The sequence below is a fragment of the Scyliorhinus canicula genome, chromosome 14, assembly GCF_902713615.1.
Source record: "Scyliorhinus canicula chromosome 14, sScyCan1.1, whole genome shotgun sequence".
NCBI lineage: Eukaryota > Metazoa > Chordata > Chondrichthyes > Carcharhiniformes > Scyliorhinidae > Scyliorhinus > Scyliorhinus canicula.
This window is the reverse complement of record NC_052159.1, coordinates 32980098-32993657: the sequence shown is the minus strand read 5'-3', so window position 1 is coordinate 32993657 and position 13560 is coordinate 32980098. Positions and strand designations below refer to the sequence as shown.

At 45.1% G+C, this 13560-nt stretch overlaps 2 protein-coding genes across 2 annotated transcripts in view; one reads left to right on the top strand and one right to left on the bottom strand.

The window, feature by feature from the left end:
- Window positions 1–4062, bottom strand: part of vps36 (vacuolar protein sorting 36 homolog) — a 53957-nt gene extending 49895 nt beyond the window's left edge. The window contains exons 1-2 of the mRNA XM_038818820.1: window positions 3901–4062; window positions 272–340 (exon numbers count right to left, since the gene is read on the bottom strand). Of these exons, the coding sequence (XP_038674748.1) occupies window positions 272–340; window positions 3901–3996 (165 nt within the window). The 5' untranslated portion in view covers window positions 3997–4062. The remainder of the gene's footprint in view (window positions 1–271; window positions 341–3900) is intronic.
- A 3256-nt stretch (window positions 4063–7318) lies between these two features.
- Window positions 7319–13560, top strand: part of LOC119977654 (cytoskeleton-associated protein 2-like) — a 41704-nt gene continuing 35462 nt past the window's right edge. The window contains exon 1 of the mRNA XM_038818818.1: window positions 7319–7412. The gene's annotated coding sequence lies outside the window, so the exon portion shown is untranslated. The remainder of the gene's footprint in view (window positions 7413–13560) is intronic.

Genomic DNA, 13560 nt, shown 5'->3' with positions numbered 1-13560 from the left:
CTCCATTGCTAGTGGTTGTACTTTAAGCAGCCTGGAATTCCCTCCCTCAGCCTTTCCTCCCCCCCCCCCCCCCTCCTTTGAGAAGTCCCCTAAAAGCCCCTCTTTGATCAAGCTTTCGATTACTTGTTCTAATAACATTTGACACCAAGCCATATGAGGTATCAGCCAATGATCCTTGCATAAGTACAAGTATCGTTGATACACAATCTTTTCAGGAGTTAAGTACAACATTTTAGCAAAACACAGTTGAATTTATTTTCGAGAGACTTACATGTTTTTTTGGTTCTCTCCACAATAACCTGTGTGTGCTAAGTAGAACAGTCCCCAAGTCAAACTTTGTCTGCAATAAAGAAATTATTACCTTTAAATGGAAATATGAACAACAGGTACAGTTTCCACAACACTAGTCGGCCTCCAAAGGCATTGCCCATTGCAGGTGAGAGTTTACACAGGAATCGAGGTGTTAGGCGAAGTGAAGGACATTGGTGAAATTGCTCTGAAATCTAGCTCTACTGGGATGAAATGCTGGGTTTGATGGGCTCTCAGGATTTGCGAAGGGGTTTCCAAGATTTATACATTTTTAAAAAGCACACACACGTAAAGGATTCAGAACAGATTTTTAACTGAATATATAACATTAAAAATTAAAAGTGATGATTGTTTACAGAGAGTTGGTATTTTTAGTTTTTGATTTTTCTGAAACCACAAACAGATGTATTTATTTTCATTCCTGACTCTCGCATGCTTCCCCTGTTGTTCTGAGGCATTCAAAACAGAAAAGCACAATTGTACTTTTGTATATATGTAATTTGCCTAAAATAAAAGCTTTGACAATTCAGTTTCTTTCAAAGTCTTTTGTAGAATGTAAAGAAACTCTCAAATCCTCATAGGAAGTGGGAATATGCTGTACAACCTTCAGATTCAAGTGGGAACTTCTGAAACCTTAATTTGTTCAAAACACAGAAGTGATTGAAAGCTCTCACTTAACTGTTGCTAGGCAAAATATTCATTCAAAGTCTTGGCTTTTGACACTGATTCAGGCCAGAATGAAGATATCCAAAGAGAGAACAATCAATCCAACGGATGAATCAAACCATGTTATTGTGAAATAGCTGTTTGACATTTTTAATTTTGTTTCAACTTTGGAAATAGATATTTCAGGTAATGAAATAGATCTAAATGTTCGTACCAAGGTTGTCAATTCGGTTCCATGATGCTACCTGGTGAGCAAGGCATGGAATTGTCATAGGCTTTCACATGAATGGGAAAATCCTATGAGGAATGCCTAAAACCAATAGCATAGCCCAAGCATTGCCACATCTAGATACAATTCACATTAAGAAACCCAGAAGCAGGTTTTATGGTACTTCTGAAAGAAAAGATGACAGGATATGTATTTTTAATATTTAATCAATGAAAACACTAATTTTAGGGCAAGAAATTGCATTTAAAAAAAATTAATGTAGACTTGTTTAAAAGTTAAAGACCTAAGGAAATTACTCCCATCTTGTACCGGGGAAGTGCTGTGCAAACACTTAGTACTTTTCATCGGAGAGGGGGAAAACACATATCCACGCCAGCTGCCACCCACAGACAAGGTGCTGCCTACTATGGCATTTGCAGAGATCCAGGATCAAGCTGTACCTCAACTTATGAAGCTGTAAATGGTGTAAGGTGAGAGGAGGTAAAGAGAAAATAAATATGTGCTTCCAGGGCTGTCCTTGCAGAAACACTGGCCGAAATTCTCCGCCGGCGTGATTCTCCGTTATGCTGGGGGGGTTTTCCCACGGCATGGGTCTGCCCCACAATGGGAACCCGCATTGACCGGCTGGCGTAACGGAGAATCCCGCCGGCCGGTCGGGGCAGAAATGTGGCAAGGCGGAGCGGAGAATCCCGCCCACTTTGTTTTGTACCATATCAAGGCCGCACCCACAGGTGCATGATTGGAAAGGTAAGAAGTATTACTCTATTCTATTCTAATGTTCTATTCTATTGGTTTTTTTAAAAAATACTATTAAATTGTTTCCTTTAGCTTTCTGGGAGGGGAGGAGGCGACTCTCCCATCATGCATGTTCAAGTAAACAGAGTTTAAAGTATTCAGCCATGCATCCTATCTTACAGGAAAGACAGACCCTCTCCCAAAATCCAAAATACTTCACCACTTTTTACATGCGTGTAAAGTGCTTTTAAAGACAGAATTAGCAACTTTTTCTTAAGAGGTGTGTGCCTTAAAGACATCACTTCATCAGCAAATCCAAGAGGCTCACACTGGAGTACCTCCAAGTTACACAAGACCTGTGCCTTGAAACCAACAGTGTCCATTATCGAAGACAAGCACAAACCAGTCTTATTTTTCAGCTGCTTGTTTAAGAGGAGGCTGTGGTGATATGCACCACTGTAAATACACAAGGGGTTAATGTACATACATTACACCTAGCTAGACACTAGAGGGAGCACCAGAGACATGACACAGAGATTCAAGCAATAGGTCAATTAGATAGGACACGACCAATGGGCAGTCAAGACACACACAGAGGTGACACTACCACAAGGGGGCTACCCATATAAAAGGACACAGCACTCATGCTCAGTCTCTTTCCAGTGGAAACACTTAGTGAGTACAGAGAGGGTTGATTGAAACACATCACACCCACCACGTGGATTGTAGCAGGCTGGTTAGTTAGTCTGAGTAGCTATAGCAGGATTAACAGGAGAGTCGAATCCAAGTAGGAGATTGTTAATAGTTTAATAAATGTGTTAAAGCTATCTCCAAGTCTGAACCTTCCTTTGCCAGAGTGTACATCAAGGAAGCAGCTTATGCTACATCAAGAGCATAACAAAACAGAGGCAATCCTATTGTTGTCCCACAAGGACAGGCTCAGCATTTACCATTCCCACTGACAGAAAAACATTGCAGCTGGCAACAGCATTGGTCAGGTTTCAGGAAAGTGACCAAATAACACCACACTCTGGAGTGTGCATTTGGCATGCACCATTGGGTGCCCAAGAATTGACAGCACAAGTAATCTTTCTTTCTTTATCTTTATTACCACAAGTAGGCTTACATTAACACTCCAATTAAATTACTGCGAAAAGCCCCTGGTCGCCACATTTGGCGCCTCTTCGGGTACAGAGGGAGAATTAAAATGTCCAAATTACCTAACAGCACGTCTTTCGGGACTTGTGGGAGGAAACCAGAGCACCCAGAGTAAACCCACGCAGACACAGGGAGAACGTGCAGACTCCACACAGTTAGTGACCCAAGCCGGGAATTTAACCTGGGACCTGAGAGCGTGAAGCAACAGTGCTAACCACTGTGCTGCCATGCTGAGCTCCATGGCGAACTAGCCACTGGCACATCAGCTTGGCATTACAGCTCACCAAACCCAGACAGGGTCAGGGCATGTGTGTGAGGTCATTGGGAGGGGGCATGCCTAGGTTGCACTATTGCGTTCACCAGGTGGGCTATGAGTGAACTGTCATTCTTAGTTGCAGCTCTAACCAAATCCCAAAACTGACAGTCTGGTCACCCAACATAACAGCATCTTCTGACTTGGTGCCAGCGACACCACTACCCCTCAAACACAACCAGTGGCATACATTCAGGTACACTTCCATTAAACGTGGTGCAATGCCATGGCAATGACCCTTTCAAAATAGTAAAACATGCAGATTTAATTTTGAAAATGTGTAATTAAATCTTTTCGGTGCCGTTTAATTTTTTTATTACAGTTCACCCAGACCTAGCCGTGTCTGTGGTCTGTGATCTGTTCACCCTCCCAATCACTGCTTACTAACCAACCCAGGATCAAAAGGTCTCAGGCTGCAGACTGACCACCAGGCCTGATTCGACCCGGGCCTCGGCGACACTCCCGGGCCCGCAGGCCCCGCTCACTTTACCTTGTCGTCCCCGTCGTACAAGCGGACTCCGCGCTGCTGTATGACCAGAGTCTCGTTAATCTCCAGCAGGCCGCTCGCCCACACGAACCGGTCCATCACCGAGCCAGGGCCGGCAGCCGGGACACCCAGGAACCGCTCGCTTCCGGGAACAGCAGCGCCCCCGACACCACCTCCTGCTGGACGCCAGGCCTTACAGCAGCAGGTCCCCCTGCCCCGACATGTCCCAGTTAGCATGAAACATTTTTCTTATCTTTGCTCATAGAGCTATTAAATTATGAGAGGTTTTGATAAGAGAAGATAGAGAGAGAGAGTGTTTCTTATTGTGGGGAAGAACAAAACCAGAGGTCATCAAGGAATGTCATGGAGGGGAACCAGATGATGTGGGTGCGTGAATAGCAGCTTTTCTGCGGGCTCTGGTGCGCTCGCTTTAATAATAACAATCTTTATTGTCACAAATAGGCTTACATTAACACTCCAGTGAAGTTCCTGTGAAAATCCTAGTTGCCACATTCCGACGCCTGTTCGGGTACACTGAGGGAGAACTCAGAATGTACAATTTCCCTAACAACACATCCAGCTCAACATTCAGGATCCTTTCCTCCGTTTCATCAAACTTCTATTAGTATTCTGCCTCATGTGCACTCAAACTTTCCTTCGCCAAGCCGGGTCTCTGATCTATTCCTTTTATCCTGTTTGCCCAGCACATGCTCGCCTAATCTGAAAGTTAATAATTGGTAGTATGCCCCTGGGAACATTTCTGGTAAGCATTGGAGGGAAAATGCTGAAAAGCAGGAAGAAAACCGGTGATAAAAGGGCGCAGTTGGATTCGGCGGGAAGGGAGCTGCCTTTTCAATATGGCAACTTGATCTCTGAGCGGTCGCTCGACAGCGGCGCTGAAAATGATGACTGCAGAATTTTTCTGAGTAATAGATCAGAGACTCGGCTTGAAGTCAGAAAATTTGAATGCTCATGTAGCCAAGCTGCAGAATACTAATCAGATGCTTGATGAATTGGGATGGGCAATGACAAACTGGCTTTTCCAGCGGTGGTAGAGTCCCTTGAACAAGGAGGGGGGGGGGGGGGGGAGGATGGCTCTTTCCATTGGCTGCCTCAGTCATGTGAGTGTCCCTTTAAGAAAGGTTTAGTCTCTTATCATGTGACTTGGAGCACATTGGGCTGTGGCTGTCAGGTGAAAGGTTTTTTTTAAGGTTTCAGTTTGACTGCTTTGGACTGTAGAAGGAAAAGAAGTGTTTTTTTCTGTTTTCATTTTAAAAGCTGTTCCAGTAAAAAGCCCATAGGTTGTGGCTAACTTGTTAAATTTAAAGATATAGGTGTTTTCCGGAAGGAGTTTGAATCTGCTGACTGGACTTGGATTAGAATTTCAGGAAAAGGACCAGTCTCCGGTTTCCTCCCACAGTCCAAAGACGTGCAGGTTAGGTGGATTGGCCATGATAAATTGCCCTTAGTGTCCAAAGGGTTAGGAGGGGTTATTGGGTTACGGGGATAGGGTGGAAGTGAGGGCTTAAGTGGGTTGGTGCAGACTCGATGGGCTGAATGGCCTCCTTCTGCACTGTATGTTCTATGTTTATAAAGGTTGTAGGTCAGGTCAGGTGAACTTCATAATAAACTTTGGAGTTTCTCAGCCCTGGCCTATAACACCTCACTTGGATGATGATGATGTTTCCTTCTGTGACTTGCATTTCTGGGAACTGACCTGAAATCTGGTTCAGTACTACAAAGTGACTGTATACTTTTTCTCCTTGTGTAGATATGCCTCGGCTCTATTCATCCTTTCCGCCCAGGCCAAAATTTTGGGTCGGTTTCGGGAGGTGCAAGTCACAGAGGGAGATGGCAGCATCCTCCAGGTGGGGCAATTGATGGAGGGAGTTGTCTTTTCTTTCTTGTTTGTTCGGGGATTAGGCCATTGTTGGTGGGGCCAGCGTTTATTGCTCATCCCTAATTGCTCTTGGAAGGTGCTAGTGTGCTGCTTTCTTGAAGTGCTGTATTCTGTGTAGTGAAGGTACACCCCACACTACAGTTTGGGAGGGAGTAATCAGATTTTGATCCAACAGTAATAAAGGAATGTGGATAAACTTCCAAGACAGGATGGTTGACTTTTAGGGGAACTTGCTGGTTAATTTTGGAGGGGGTCAAATCATTTTTTCAAAAGTAATTTTTTTTAAATATCGGCACAGTGGTTAGCACTGCTGCCTCACAGCTCTAGGGTCCTGGGGTCAATTCTGGCCTCGGGTGACTGTGGAGTTTGCACATTCCCCCCTGTGTCTGTGTGCTCCGGTTTTCTCTGGGTGCCCTGGTTTCCTCCCACAGTCCAGAAGGTGTGCATGTTAAGTGGATTAGCCATGCTAAATTGCCCCTTTGTGTCCAAAAGGTTAGATAGGGTTACTGGGATAGAGTGGAGGTGTGGGCTTAAGTAGGGTGCTCGATGGGCTGAATGGCCTCCTTCTGCACTGTAAATTCTATGATTGTATGAAACGGAGGGAAGAATCCTGAACCTCGAAAATGTTGCTTCCTCAGCTGAAGCTCATATGTTATGCTTTGAGAACCAGCTACATGGAATGTCAGAAATCCTGGAAGATTTGGAGAACCAAAGCTGAAGAAAGAATATCTGGGTCATCGATCTGCCAGAAGCAGTAGAGTCCTGTTAAGTTCTTTGAGAACTGGCTGCCACAATTTCGTAAGCTGACGTAAAGGTTGGATATTTCAAATTCGAAAGGGCACACCATCTTCTGTCTCTGAGGCCGAAGGACAATCAATGTCCCAAGCCTTTAATCATTCGCTTCCACGATTTTAAAGATCGCCTGAGGGCCTGGAGATGGCAAGACGCGGTGGGACCTACCTGTCTCCACGAGGGAGCGACAATGGCCTTTTACCAGGACTTATCGGTGGTGATTCAACTGAAGCATTCAAGGCTTCAACGAAGTTTGAAGGCAACTCGAGACAGCTAGGATGAATTATGCCATGCATTATCCTGCAACCCTGAAAGTGATATCCGACAACTCTGTTGAGTCTTTCGATAATCCGACTAGTGCATTGGCTTTCGTTATGTCCATAGAGGCCGGAGAGTTAGACGGGAAATTTGAAATCCAGATTGGGTGGGGTGCACCAGCCTTTGGAAAGTGCACCCCACCCAAGCCCACGCCGCCATCCCATCCCAGTAACCACACCCAACCCCTTTGGACACTAAGGGCAATATTTTTATGGCCAATCCACCTAACCTGTACATCTTTGGACCATGGGAGGAAACCGGAGCACCCGGAGGAGACCCACACAGACACGGGGAGATTATATCCTCGCTTTAGTGTTAGCTGCAGGGAGTTAATGTAAGTGTGGGAGTTTAGTGAACTGGGGGAGGGAAGTATTGCCTTGTCTTATTTCCCTTACTATGTCCACAGGTTATGGGGCAGGAGCAGACCAAAGACAGATAGCTGGGAGTTAAGGTACAGCTGTCCTCCACCATCGCCCTTGTAATATCACAGGTAACTGAGTGGTAGGTGAGTATTTCTCTCTTCTACCTTTTTGGACTTGCTTTGAGATTGAAGGCCAGATAGAAAAAAATTAGTGTGAAAACTAAAAATCAGTAGTAAAATTAAAAACAAATTGAAAATCTAAATAAAATGGGGAGGGAGGGCCAGGAGGTGTGTTATAGTGCAGCATGTGGGAGATGGTGGACTCCATTATGGTTCATAGCGACCAGATAAAAACATGTACAATAGGAGCAGGAGGGGGCCATTCAGCCCTTCGAGCCTGCTCTGACATTCATTATGATCACAGCTGATCACCCAATTAAATAGCCTAGTTCCGCTTTCCCCCCATATCCTTTGATCCCCTTCACCCTAAGTGCTACAACTAACTGCTTCTTGAAAGCGTGCAATGTTTTGGCCTCAACTACTTCCTGTGATAACGAATTCCACAGGCCGGCCACTCCCTGGGTGACTAACTTTCTTCTCATCTCTGTCCTAAATGGTCTACCCCGTATCCTCAGTCCCTTACCTCTGGTTGTGGACACAGTCTCAATCGGGAACATCCTTCCTGCATCTACCCTGTCTAGTCCTGCAAGAATTTTATAGGTTTCTGAGAGATCCCCTCTCATTCGTCTTAACTCTAGCGAATTCAATCCTAACCGATTCAATCTCTCCTCGTACATCAGTCCTGCCATCCCAAGAATCAGTCTGTTAAACCTTCGCTGCACTCCCTCAACAGCAAGAGCATCCTTCTTCAGATAAGGAGACCAAAGCTGCACAAAATATTCCAGGTGTGCTCTCACCAAGGCCCTGTATAATTGTAGTGATGCACTATCAATTACGAGGAGACGAGAGTAGAGAGTAATCGAGGCTTTATTATGCAGAGATGTGGAGCCTCCTGCAGCTGCTGCCGAAATGGCTGCAGCTCGGAGAGCCCACACGTTTATACTCCGCCTACTGGGCGGAGCCAGCAGGCAGGGATCTACCCCCGTACCCGTAGTACAGGGGCCTTACCGTAATACCCTTGTATACAGTATACACAATACAACAGTGGTGACTACCACATGCAGCAAGTCATCCCTGCCCTTGTACTCTAATCCTCTCGCTATGAAGGCCAACATACCATTTACTTTCTTTACCACCTGCTGTACCTGCACGCTTTCCTTCAGTGACTGGTGTATGATACCCAGATCTAATTGCACATTCCCCTCTCCTAATTTATGGCCATTCAGCTAGTAGTCTGCCTTCTCATTTTCGCTACCAAAGTGGATAGCCTCGCATTTCTCCAAATTATACTGCATCTGCCATTTATTTGCCCACTCACTCAACTTGTCCAAATCACAGTGAAAGATCATGGTTTCATGAAAGGGAAACCATGCCTGACAGATTTATTAGAATTCTTTTGAGGTCGTAATGAGCAGGATAGATGAAGGGGAACCAGAACATGCAATATACTTGGATTTCCAAAAAGCATTTGAAAAGGTACCACACAAAAGGCTACTTAATAAGATAAGAGCCCATGGAGTTGTGGGTAGTACATTAGCATGGATAGAGGATTGGCTAACTGATAGAAGAATGTTGGGATAAGAGGGGCATTTTCAGGATGGCAACCTGTAACTAGTGGGAGTACCTCAGGGATCCATGCTGGGGCCACAATTATTTGCAATATATAGACGAGGGAAGTGAATGCACAATTGGCAAGTTTGCAGACGACAGAAAAATAGGTAGGAAGGCAAGAGGTGAAGATGACACAGAGTCTACAGAGGAATATAGACAGGTTGGGTGAGTAGGCAAAACCTGGCAGATGGAATATAGGCTGGAATTCTCTGGCCGCTTACTGGCGGCTGGATTCTCTGATCCCGCCAGCACCGCAATCCTGTCCACGGTTTTCCTGGTCGTGTGGGGTGGCTCCACTAGCAATTCCCATCGACATTGGCAGGATAATAATAATAATTGCTTATTGTCACAAGTAGGCTTCAATGAAGTTAGGAGCAGAGAATCCCGCCACCAGCGAACGGTGTACCGCCTCCCCTCGCCGAGAAACACGCATACAAGACTATGGGCCAAGTGCTGGGAAATGGGATTAGAATGGACAAGTACATGATGGCCGGCACAAGCACGATGGGCCGAAGAGCCTCTTTGTGCTGTTAAGGTCTATGATTCTATGATTTATATGAGAAAAGATGGGAGGAGGCTTGAGTGGAGTACAAACACAAGCATGGACTGATGGGCCAAATGGCCTGTTTCTGTGCTGCATATTGTATGTGATCCTATGCAATGTGTTATAATTTCTTAGAGAATAACCAGTTTTGCAGCACAGAAACAATCCCACATGTGTACACTCATGCCAGTGTTAATCCATGTTCAAAATCCAGTAAACTATAACAGTGACATTACCACAAAGGGCTCTTCAGTCTCAACTGTATCTTAATGGCAGGGACACTGCTGTGTTGAATGTGCAATACAGATGTACTGACAGTTAAAGTGGAAACAAAATGAAGGCACTGAGTGCAAACGCGTTTGGCCCTGGGATGTGGGAATTGTCCATTTGAGGAGCGATTGAGTGGAACCATATTGAGTATTCCCTGGAGTTCGGAACAATGGGAGGTGATCTCATTGAGGCGTAACGGGCTTGATAGGGTACATGATGGGAGGATGCTTCCCCTGGCTGAGGATTCACAGACACAAAATAAAAGACCGTCCATTTAGGACTGAGATAAGGAGAAATTTCTTTGCTCAATGTGATATGAATCTTTGAAGTTCTCTACTCCAGCGGGCTGCGGATGGTCAGTCATTCAGTATATTGAAGACAAAGATTGATAGATGTTTGGATACTCAAGAGAATGAGGAAAGGTGAATCTGAGGTCAAAGATCAGCCATGAACCTATTGAGTGGTAGCTTAGGCAGGAGAGACTGAATGGCTTATGTTGTTCCTATTTCTTACGCATCTATGTTCTTAAATAATGCAAAAAGCATTTATGATCATTAGATTTCGGGGCTGGTTTAGCACAGTGGGCTAAACAGCTGGCTTGTAATGCAGAACAATGCCAGCAGGGCAGGTTCAATTCCCGTACCAGCCTCCCCGAACAGGCGCCGGAATGTGGCGACTAGGGGCTTTTCACAGTAACTTCATTGACGTCTACTTATGACAATAAGCGATTATTGTTCTGTTATTATTTTCATTCTTGTTAAGTATCATCTGAATGGGACAGAGAGGAAAATCTTGCATGGAAGATTGCACAACCCAGAATACTTTCTCTCTCAAATTAATGGCGTAAAATTTTGTGTATTCTGTTCCGGGTGTGTGATCTTCCAGCATACACTTCGCCCTAACCGACCAATCAAAACCAAGATTTTAAGACTATTGGCTGATGAAACATTTACAAAGCTGACACCACAGATAGAAGTTATGAGGAAAGATTAAAGAAAGTCTGGCTTTTACACACCACACAGAAGATGAAGGGGAGATTTGGTAGAGATGTTCAAAATTATGCATGGATGTCGTGAGATGAACTGAGGAAAACTGTTTCGACTGGTCAATCAGTCACCACAGCGCCGAATATAAAGATCACCAAACGATCCAATCAAGAAGTTAGGAGAAAGTGTTTTAGACAAAGATTTGTGTGGTTGGGGAATGCCTTACCAGGGAATGGGGACGGTGGGACAATGTGGGAATTCTGCATGAGAGCATGCATCTTTGAAGCTCACTCAAGGAAAGTAAGAGTTCTTCACATTTAACTGTAAAAACATAACATACTGGAGGTTTGTGATATAATTTGTTACTTTCGCACATAAGGATGGCACGGTGGTTAGCACTCCTGCTTCACAGCGCCAGGGACCTGAGTTTCATTGGTTGCCTGTCTGTGTGAAGTTTCCACGTTCTCCCTGTGTCTGTGTGAGTTTCCTCCGGGTGCTCCAGTTTCCTTCCACAGTCCAAAGATGTGCAGGTTAGGTGGATTGGCCATGCTAAATTATCCCGTACTGCCAGAGATGTGCAGGTTAGATTATGGGGTTACGGGGTGATTGGGGGAGTGGACCGTCGGAGGGTGGGTACAGACTTTATGGACTTGATCCCACCTGCACGGTAGCACAGTGGGTAGCACTATTGCTTCACACGATTCCCGGTTTGGGTCATTGTCTATGTGGAGTCTGCATGTTCTCTCTGTGTCTGCGTGGGTTTCCTCCGAGCGCTTGGGTTTCCTCCCACAAGTCCCGAAGGACGTGCTGTTAGGTGAATTGGACATTCTGAATTCTCCCTCCGTGTACCCGAACAGGCGCCGTTGTGTGGCGACTAGGGGCTTTTCACAGTAACTTCATTGCAGTGTTAATGTAAGCCTACTTGTGACAATAAAGATTACTTTACTTTACTTTTCTTTACTTTACTGAATGGGCTGCTTCTGCATTGTAAGGATTCTATGATAAGAGATTTGCATCAGAGACGTCTCTAAACTTTTTCAATGTTGTCATTACCTTTTCATTAAAATGGCAGAGACAAGAATTTAGTATTAACATGTTAAAAAGGACAGAAAAAAATAACCCTGAAGTCACATGGTACATAAATGTTTGTGCATCAGGTCACAGAAACTTGTGATATGATGAATATAGTCTTCAGGCCCATTATAAGCTGATTTGTGGTGCCACTTGTTTACTGTACATTTTCAGATATCATTTCACATAAACGTCAGAAATAATAGACTTTGGATGGAGGGTTTGAATTACAAAGCAGAAATGCAGTTGAGGGCACAAGAGGTCATAATGAATGAATGCTTTGTTCATTCATTTGATCATTAAGTTTGAATTGCTGCCATCTAGTGTCTGTTTACAGTTACAGAATTTTGAAACAATTTTCAGGTCTGAAATCATACTTGAAATCATTCAAAACATTTGAAACTCCGCTCTTCTGCTTCCTACCCCACACACAGCTCTGCTCACACATCACTGTACTGGCTGACCTACATCAACCTCTGGTCCACAGCACTATCTTCTTAAATTTTTTATTCTTCTATTCGAATCACTTCATGGCCTAGCTTTTATCTAGCCATGAGATAGTCATTGTGTGGGATTTTCAATGCCACCCCCCCCACCCCCGAGCTGCGTGTTTCATTGTCAACCCGTTCTATGCAACACTCTCCTTCCGCCGGGAAACCCACGGCAGGGGGTTCACCGCCCGTGGGGCTAGAGGATCCCACCAGCAAGAATGGCCAGAGTAAGTATGCGCCGAGCCTTTGAAAGACCACCCGACCTATGCCCAAACCCCCACCTCATCCCTGTAACCCCACCCATCCTTTGGACAGTTAGGGGCAATTTAACATGGCCAATCCACCTAGCCTGCACATCTTTGGACTGTGGGAGGAAACCGAAGCACCCGGAGGAAACCGACGAACATACGGGGAGAATGTGCAAACTCCACACAGACAGTAACCCGAGGTCAGAATTGAACCGGGGTCCCTGATGCTGTAAGGCAGCAGTGCTAACCACACTCCAACTGTGCCGTATCATACAGGAATACAGCACAGGAAGAAGCCCTTAAGCCCACTGTGTCTGCGTTGGCCATCAAGCACCTATTTATTCAGATCCTTTTTTCAACACTTCGCACACAAAGCTATGGACCATCACATTTCAGGTGCTCATCTACATACTTCTTAGTTCCCACCTCTACCACCCTTCAGGCAGTGAATGGAGTTGGTGCTATCTCTTCTAGTCCTACAGACCTCCAAGAATTCTTTGTTACTCTAACTCTGGCCTTGTGCACGGTAGCGCAGTGGTTAGCACTGTTGCTTCACAGCTCCAGGGTCCCAGGTTTGATTCCCGGCTTGGTTCACTGTCTGCATGTTCTCCCTGTGTCTGCGTGGGTTTCCTCCGTGTGCTCCGGTTTCCTCCCACAAGTCCCGAAAGACGTGCTTGTTAGGTGAATTGGACATTCTGAATTCTCCCTCAGTGTGCCCGAACAGGTGCTGTAATGTGCAACCAGGGGATTTCCACAGTAACTTCATTGAATTGTTAATGTAAGCCTACTTGTGACAATAAAGATTATTATTATTATGCATCCCTGCTCCCAGCCATGCCTTAACTCTTTTAGGCCCGAGGCTCTGCAATATCTTTGCTACACCTTACTCCCCTTACAACTTTCTTCTTTGATCAAGGTTTTTGGCTTGGTCTTAACCTCTGTCTGCATAAG